The sequence below is a fragment of the Coniophora puteana genome, assembly GCF_000271625.1.
Source record: "Coniophora puteana RWD-64-598 SS2 unplaced genomic scaffold CONPUscaffold_7, whole genome shotgun sequence".
Lineage (NCBI taxonomy): Eukaryota > Fungi > Basidiomycota > Agaricomycetes > Boletales > Coniophoraceae > Coniophora > Coniophora puteana.
In genome coordinates, this window is record NW_006913059.1 from 1,726,888 (window position 1) to 1,735,880 (window position 8,993).

At 53.8% G+C, this 8,993-nt stretch overlaps 3 protein-coding genes across 3 annotated transcripts; all 3 read left to right on the top strand.

Moving 5' to 3' along the window:
* Positions 1 to 2,357: 2,357 nt before the first annotated feature.
* Positions 2,358 to 3,004, top strand: CONPUDRAFT_27209 (uncharacterized protein; the record flags this gene model as incomplete). Its single annotated transcript, XM_007770770.1, has 2 exons — positions 2,358 to 2,751; positions 2,805 to 3,004. Coding segments are annotated over 2 exons (594 nt in total), but the record flags the coding sequence as incomplete, so codon positions are not given.
* Positions 3,005 to 3,317: 313 nt separating this feature from the next.
* Positions 3,318 to 3,921, top strand: CONPUDRAFT_24180 (uncharacterized protein; the record flags this gene model as incomplete). Its single annotated transcript, XM_007770766.1, has 2 exons — positions 3,318 to 3,390; positions 3,440 to 3,921. Coding segments are annotated over 2 exons (555 nt in total), but the record flags the coding sequence as incomplete, so codon positions are not given.
* Positions 3,922 to 6,049: 2,128 nt separating this feature from the next.
* Positions 6,050 to 7,676, top strand: CONPUDRAFT_154699 (uncharacterized protein; the record flags this gene model as incomplete). The annotated part of the gene is made up of 6 exons (XM_007771382.1): positions 6,050 to 6,225; positions 6,277 to 6,404; positions 6,455 to 6,672; positions 6,728 to 6,995; positions 7,052 to 7,550; positions 7,631 to 7,676. The coding sequence occupies 6 exons, from the start codon at positions 6,050 to 6,052 to the stop codon at positions 7,674 to 7,676; spliced, it is 1,335 nt and encodes a 444-aa protein (XP_007769572.1).
* Positions 7,677 to 8,993: the final 1,317 nt, after the last annotated feature.

Here is an 8,993-nt window from a genome sequence, read left to right on the forward strand (position 1 = left end):
GATAAGCTAGCTGAAGCGTGGATGGTAACAAAGTTTTGTGATAAAGACGTGAGAAAGGTGGGACATTTAATCTGCTGCGATTGTTGGCCCGCACACACTTCGCACCTGAGTGACACCAGAGTAGAGGCTTATGAAGCCTATCACGGTATTAGGGCGTGTGAGGCTTGTCAAGCCTGCCGCGCTTGTTAGCCGAGCACCTTCCGTTGCACCTAGGTGTCGCGGCGTTTGGCGGCGGAGATATTACCATACTTGTACAAGTCCTATTCTATCGTATCCGGCCTCTATGTCAAACGTTGGATTAGATTAGATTATGATTAGAACGCGAAGATAACGGTCTGGTCTCTGTCTGACGTCACCCGGGCTGCCCGAGTTAACCGCTCCCCCGTTCCCCCGCTCCTCCCGCCTCCCGCCCTCCGCTCGGCTCGGTCCGCGCTGCCGACGCGCCCTCGCCTATTCCCTTGTCCCTTCCGCCGCGCCCTTGTCCCCTCCGCCGCTCCCTTCAACGCCGCCGCGCCCTTGTCCTCTCCATTGTCTTCAAGGCCACGCGCCTGGTAAGTCACATGCAGATTCAACGTGTAGGACGCGTTGCTGACCATTAGGTAATCAGTCCGCGTTGTACACACCGTACACGTTGCCATCGCCCTCTTGCCATTCCCCTTACAACCGCCCTCGCCTACCCCTCCTTTCTCTGCTACCATGAAGAAGTCAAACTACAGCAACGCCTTCAAGCGCCCTGTGAAGAGCACCATCTTCGATGGAGGTGCAAATAGCACAAGGATGGGATCATCGCAGCCAGTACAGGCTGCTTCTGCAACATCAACGAGGAGGACGCGCGGAGCCATTCGCAGGCGTGGCGACATAGCTCGAGACGCCCGCCAAGGTACCCTCAATAGTGAGTTTGTTCTCCTTCCGTTTGTCTTACTAGTGGTACACTAATGTTGGTTTTGTAGACTTAACGCACGCGTCGCGTTCCATCCATAATGATATTGCCATGGCCATAGGTGTAGAGGCCGACAGCGGCTTCTCGGCCTCGGACCTCCCTCTCGCACCTGGTGAGAACGACGACGACTACATGGACGTTGTGAACGAGCGCGAAGACGAGGATGAGGAGGGTCGTGGCACATATGCTAGTGGGGAGATTGATGAGGGGATTCAGGCGGCATTGGAAGCCTCGTTCATGAAGTAAGTCCATCCTCTTATCATTCAGTTCATGCTGCATGACCAGAAGAACGGACACGCGCATCATCAAAGGTCTCCGGGCTCGTACTCGCTATGAACGCGTCATGCGTGCCCATCAATCGTGGACTCAGCAGCATGATGCTCTCGTAGAGCAATATCTGCTTTGGCTTTCAGGGACTTCTAGCCCACCCGAGTCGTCCGATGACTCCCCGCTCCACGTCTTTCATATTCGCGTCTTGTCTATCAACAGTGAGTAGATCCATTTGAATTATTAGTATTATTACTGAATTTCTACTACAGAGACTACCTCTTCCACTGTGCCCCAGGGTCATCAAGAGCTTGCAAACGTCGCGTTAATTTGCGCTGGTCTATTAGGCAGCACCCCGGAAGCCCCCGAAACCGCCATTGACCTCCACACCCTGGAGGTATACCATCGACTGCGCCGACGACACGCCCAGCTAGGCATCCAACCTTATGTTCGCATGCTATGCGACATCAGTGATGTAAGTACTCTATTGGCTCGCCTGGACATGACGTGATAGATACTTACCGGTGATTTAGCTCAGCTACTCATCACAACTACGGGAGGCTTTCTCGAACGCCTTCGACGTGTATCTACACCTGTTACGTACTATCCAGAGCCGGCTCAACGAGGAGATGGGCCGTAACACCTCAAATTGGCGCTCCTTGCACAGTTGCCCCTGTTGTCACTATAAGGTAATGTTCTTGCTCTACTTCACGCCGGTATTCCCACTAACGAACACTCAGATATCAGGCGAGGTACCCTTGGTACCAGCTGTCCAATACGCCTCCGACGGTAACAACTCCGCGCGCCGAGTCGAGTCCGCGGGATCTGCCGATCAGCGGTCCTTTGCAAGTGATTACATCATCACACGTGAAGAAGTCGACATCTACAAGGACGAAGTGAGCAGCTCTGCTCGAGGCCCGCAGATAGATCCAAGCGACGGCGACGACGAGGATCACGACAGCCATCAGATGGGACGCTGCACTTCGGACTTCCGCGTCAGTAGACCTGACGGCCCCAAGAAGGCGCTCGACATCTACGAAACCACCGGAATCTTCGCGTCGGCCTGTCGACATGGGCTGATGCAGAAGATATGCGAGATGGTTCGTAGCGGTGAACTGTAAGTGATATTTTGCAGCTTTAATTTAGTTCAATTTCTGATGGTTTTAGTGCCAAGTATGGCCTGGCGGTCGTCGGCCATCTTCTTGACACGCACGGCAAAGACGTCAACCTTGGGCAAGACACTGGCTGCGCATTCAGTAAAACCGTCAACTCCAGCCCCCTCCTTGGCGACAAGGCACGCAAGTACAATCTGAAGATATGCGTCAACGCCTTCCACGGGTACGCACATAGTCGGCTATGCCAGCTGAGCTTCCATCCCCTTTACCTCCCTGGCGCCGGCCTCTCGGACCTCGAGGTCATGGAGCGTGTTTTCTCATCCTCAAACTCCACCGCCCGCATCAACCGTTACGCGTCGCCATTCCATTTTCTTCAAAGTCTCGACCTTCATTTTCAGCAGTGGGATGAGGATCGTTATGGTGACCTCAGTAAGCCATTCATTCTCTACTTACTCACTTTTCTCTACTCACTTCATGCTCAGGTACCTTTCTATATCAGAAATACCGCCAGGCGATCACCATTATCGCCGACTACACGCCAGCTGTCAAGGAACTATGTAGTCGCTTGGCGATCACAGAGTCCGACATCAACACGTGGCCCGAGTGCGAGCGCTCGTTTTTGATGAGCCTCAAGGAAGAACCCGATGAACGTAAGCTTAGCGCTGCGTACGTTCGAGCCCTCGAGGCTCGTGAAAAAGCAGAGTACGCCCCCTATTTTTACCTTTGGATGATGTTCTGACAAAAAATCTAGCATCGAGTGGCAGCGCGTGGCTGAGCCCTTCAAACATACGACTGGAGATACCGACTACGCTATCGACACGACCGAGACACTGAAACTCGAGAACGCCCGACGGCAGGCCGCTGATGAGTTCGTGGTTCGTAACCGAGCCGTTATCGAACTTGAGACAAGTCTCGGTATCACCGAGACATGGGCAAGATCATCAGCTGAATATCGCGCTGCAGCCGAGTACCTTCAACACCAAGACTTCTACGCGGCCTCTGATCGCCTTCAGCTTCTGGTTGTCCAGCGGCTACAAGAGCTCGCAAAGACACACATTGCTGAAACGGGTGAGCTTCTTCCGCTTGCGACTGATGTTAACTAACATTTTCCCCACAGCATATAAGATTCGAACCTCAATTGGGAAGGCAATCCAGAAGCGGTCGTCCGCCATTCGGACCGCTCTGGAACGGTACAATACCCTTGCCGCCAAGATGGATCCACCAGCCACGCAGATCAAGTGGGACGATATCATCGAGTACACGTTTCTTTCTGAACTCGACATCCTCAAGCATTCGTATTCTCAGGCGAACGTTCGCGAGCAGCCATGGGCTCAGCCCATCAATCGGGACGCGGCAACGAAACACTTCAAGATCCTGCGCGCGCGCGAGGAGATCACCAGACTCAACGTCGAAGCTGGCAGGCTTCGAGCGTGGGTTCTCACTGAGAATGCTGACATTGAGCAGCACGAGAAACGGCTCAAAGAGGTCAAGCCACCCCTCTCAGCAGCTCTCGCGGCTCGTTTCACCGGGCGCATTCGTGCGAACAAGGTCCACCTTGCCAAGTTGAACATGCTGGAGTGCCTGCCGGGGTACACAGGTGTAAGAAGCGTTGAACTTTCTGATGGCAATGGTAGCGTCACGACAACAGCAGGGCAGCACGGTGATTTTGCATTCTCTCAAGTTAGTGTAGATGATCATCTTGATTTCGAAGACGATGAACTTCATGTTCATATGCACAGCCTCTCGACCTTTGTAGAGAACATGAACTAATTTTATTTACGAATTAATGAGCATTTTTACCATGTACATGTACCCATCAAAAATTTGAAGGAAGTGAGATTTACGTCGTGCAACATGATGTGTGATTTGAGAGAAGGATTACGGTGAAGTGCATCAAAACGTGTGGATTGGTGTGCAGACGAACGCCGCGTGATGCACGAGGCGCCATCTACATGATCCTTGATAAGTCCAGCTGCTGTCAACGTTTCAACACTCAGCGCACGACCACCCTCTAATTATGGCTCAGCCGCATCCCTCTGCATCAACCTCATGCCACCCCTCTGATATTCGATCGTGGATCGAGAGTCAAGACGCGCGCCCAACGTCTTTGGATATCCGCTGCGAATGCTATCGCCGCCGCTGCATCTCACGTCGCTCAGGGGCTGGTGCTCCTTCCACCAGTGGCATCGACCGCTGGACACAACTTCACCACTCCTTCTGCCGAGGTGCAGACGATCGACATGCGGTGTGGACAGATTTTATTTTAGACATGGAAGACTCGGTGCGTCATATGTCCTCGTGTATGCTCTAGTACTGACTTAGCATGAAGGTGACGACCATGTCTCGTATGACCGACAGCCTCTTCATTGGCTTTGCTGTACGACCTGAATGGAACCCGGACGCTCCTCTCGATACCTCACGCATTGAACTTCAAACCTTCTCCAGCTACCACACCGACCTCCACCCCCACGTTCGTTCTGCAATCACAAGACTCCAGTCCATCATTCGCGAAGACGTTGCGGCCCAGCACATCCAGACCTTTGGCCAACGACTCCGCTCTGTAACACCGGGGGCTGGCTACACTATAGTGGACGGCCGTGCCACTATGCGAGAGACCCTGCCTCCTCCTCAGTCCCAGCCTGCTCCCCAACCATCTGTCCCGGCTTTACAACCACAGCCTTCTTTGACCCCACCTTCCCTTCCGGCTCTCCCTCTCACACCTCGGGATCGCCCTCGACTAAGCACACCTTCTTCCGTCATCTCGACACGCTCGTCTACGCTTTCCACGGTATCTTCATCGCTTTCGACACCCTTAACCAGCAACGCCGTGCTCCCCCCTCCTGCTCCTGCAACACTGCCCTTGTCACGATATCGCCCCTCAGAAAGTCATCCAGCCCAGGAGGCTGCCTCGCCTGTGGTGCTCACGAGCCCCTCTGTCTCATCCTCACGTTACGCACCCTCGGCGACCATTTCATCCACGGACTTCGTTGTTATAGATAACAACACGAGCTACAACGGTGCTGATTCTCCCCCCTTCACTCCCTACGATACTCCGGCCATCTTCTCCAGTAATCTACCCCCTGTTACATCTCCTCCTTCATCACCTCCCTCGCCTTCACCTTTGCCTCGCCATTCCTCGTCCAAAGACAAGGGCAAGTCAAAGGCCCTGTCACTAGCCCGGTCCCCGAGTACGCCAGCGTCTTCGCACACAAAACACGGCGCCGACTCACAATCTGTAGCTCCGTCGGACCCTCGTGCTTCGTTGTCCAAAGGAAAGGGCAAAGCGCTCGAGGTGGACTTGAAGTCCCCAAGAGCCCCTGAGTCTAGCCGTGCGGCGGAGTCTCGCCGCGCTGCTGACGAAGGGTCGCTGAGCTCATCGGCTTTACGGTACCTCAGTCGTCTTGGCGTTGGCAGCCGGACTCTCATTCAGGTCCGTGCTGCACTGATCTTCGAGCGACCGCTGTGGATCGCGTTGTTCGTCGAGGCCGGATTGACGATGGATAGTGCTGCTGAGTTGTATCGTCGACTTTGAGCTGTCAGTTTACCTTAGTGAGTTGTTTCATTTCACCCCTATTACTTCATTCTAACCCTTTGTCGCCATCACTGGCAGGTCTTAGCTACGCGAATGTCACCCTGAGTACTTTGTTTATTGCTGTGGTTGTGTTTGTTTAGCCCCAATGAAACTACATTTTTTCTCCTCCGTTTCCTTGTACTCGCCTACCTAACCATGAGTTCCACACCCCCAGCAGAAGGTACCCCCCCGCCCGTTGCGTCGAAGGCGAAGCGCACACAAGAGCAGATACGGGAATCTAGCCGCAGGAGGGAAGCGTTGATGGAGGCCATTTCAAAGCAACGCAGCTTGGGCTTGCAGGGAGCGATGGATATTTCGGAGGCATACGACGTGTAAGTCACAGAAGTGTTTCTATTACATATGATTGCTAATGTACACTATAGACCGCTTCCATGGGTTTCAACACAAGTCTTTCTAGGCGCCGAACAGCAGGCTAAGGAGGCTCAGCCCCGGTCAAACGCCTTCGGCGCGTTCGTGAAACACATCCACGCAACGCGTGTTGCCAACCACGGTAAGTACCCAGCATCTCATACAAAGTGTAACTACTCACTGTTATTGAAGAGGAAAACGTAGGCGGCTCCGGGGCGATGGTATCTGCGTCAAAGGTAGCCTCAGAGGAGTGGGCGAAGCTCTCGCCTGAGGAGAAGCTTGAGTGGGCGGAGCGATCCCGACAGGCTCAAGAGCAGAAGGCTTCCGAAGCCAAGAAGGTCGTCAAGAAGGTTCGCTCGGAGCATATCGGTAACACCATTCAAGGGACGTTTCGGAAAATCGACCCCGTCGTATGTATTCATTTGTAATCCTTGCACTATCCCGCCTGACATTCGTATTTCACAGCTCTTGGAGCTCCAACAAGCTACCAACTGTCATATATGCTATATCGTCACTCGCAACGATGTCATGGACCAGTACGCGCCCCGCAGCACGACGTCTAAGCGCCTCGATGACGCGTGCTTGATGCTTTTCAAGCACACGGTCGAGGAGCTCTCCCTCCGACTTGACGCGTATGTCGCGGGTGGTATTGCCCAGCTAGCGGCTGTTACCGGCGAAAGGAAGACCACTCTGCTCAGGAGGATAATTCGCGAGCAGATTTTACATAGACTTTGTGAGTTCTTACTATCACTCGTCGAGACGTCAACATCTAACTAGTTTATTTGACAGGTAAACTACTCCAGAGCCGTGGCATCTCGCGCGAGGAGTTGCCGGCCATGGTAGAGTGGCAAAACCACGAGGGCACCGTCATCAGGTGGGGCGTGGAGCTCGTCGGCTACCCCGGTGGAGTCATCAAGAACCCGAATGACGTGTCGTCGGTCAGCCTGTTGCAGCAGATCGAGACCGCCATCAGGACTGGCGACTGCTTCTGGCGGGAGCTCTCCGACGAGCAGTGGAATGCTCGCAAGGCTGCCCACGACCAGCGCGTGCTAGCAGGGCCCCTGAAAGCCGCCGGGACGAAGAGGAGGCGTACGAACACCACGCTTCAGCCGGGGGCCGCCGCCTCCACGCCCGCATCTCCACCAACGGCCAACTCAGCCATCACCCATCCCCCGCCGTCTACCCCACTGCTCACGCTGTCGCCAACGCCATCGTCGTCATTCCCCCCGGCCCTCCCGCAATCTCAGTTCTCCCCAGCCCTCTCTCAGTCTCAGTCCCAGTACCAGCAGTCACCAGCTTTCGCTAACGCCCATATGCACCCCCCATATACCATAGATAACCCAAACTATTTATACATGGACTCATCAGCCTCACCGGCATTGTCGAGTACACCCACGCCCTCAGGCTACTTTAGTGACCTTCTTAATAATCCCTCCTTAGATATGTACTAGTACTTGCTTTCGTAGCATAATCACACATTATAATCGTACATTTGTTTAGTATAGATACTTAGTCCTAGAGTAGAAGCAAACATCAATGAATTATAATGGTTCTGAGACTTATCCTATACAATGCGAGACTTAGAGAAAATTTTGTGAACACTCACGTAATCAATAAAGGCTCCGAAGTCTGCATACCAATTCAGGCGCCAGGGCTGTAATTGGCTCGCTTCGATTGTTTCCGATCCCCCGCAGCCCCAATGCTGTGCTGTCGGGCGCTATACAACTATATCAATGGTGGGAGCGTGCTTACAGCCGCAAAGCTTACCACGCGCGCTTGAGGGAAAGGAGGCGAGACAGGTGGACATAGGGGGTGTTGAAGAGAGCGGCGGCATTGAGTAGAGCGGCGGCGTTGAAGGGAGCGGCGGAGGGGACAAGGGCGCGGCGGAAGGGACAAGGGAATAGGCGAGGGCGCGTCGGCAGCGCGGACCGAGCCGAGCGGAGGGCGGGAGGCGGGAGGAGCGGGGGAACGGGGGAGCGGTTAACTCGGGCAGCCCGGGTGACGTCAGACAGAGACCAGACCGTTATCTTCGCGTTCTAATCATAATCTAATCTAATCCAACGTTTGACATAGAGGCCGGATACGATAGAATAGGACTTGTACAAGTATGGTAATATCTCCGCCGCCAAACGCCGCGACACCTAGGTGCAACGGAAGGTGCTCGGCTAACAAGCGCGGCAGGCTTGACAAGCCTCACACGCCCTAATACCGTGATAGGCTTCATAAGCCTCTACTCTGGTGTCACTCAGGTGCGAAGTGTGTGCGGGCCAACAATCGCAGCAGATTAAATGTCCCACCTTTCTCACGTCTTTATCACAAAACTTTGTTACCATCCACGCTTCAGCTAGCTTATCGGACGTTGGTGCAGACACCCAGTTGCAACAGAGGCACGCAACTTTACTGGATCATACCCGATGCGGAGCGCTTGTATGCTGGCGTCGGCGCGGTTAAGCAGTCATGCTGAATGGGACAAAATGTGTCGTCGGGACCGGTGGGATGGTGAGTGTCTATAGATGATATTCGAGCCCTACCTAGGCTTCTCACCAAGTTTAGCTGGATCTTGAAGTTTGCAGCAACGTGTTATGGATCAAAGGACTGCTGTATATGCGATAGAAGCATCGTGCTCATAATAAGCTGTGGCGTTACTCGTGTTGCCATGTCCTATCTTTGGAAAGCTTGTTTCAGATTAGGGTTGTGCTTACCGTAAGAACATGTGGAAGGTTCCGTGTCT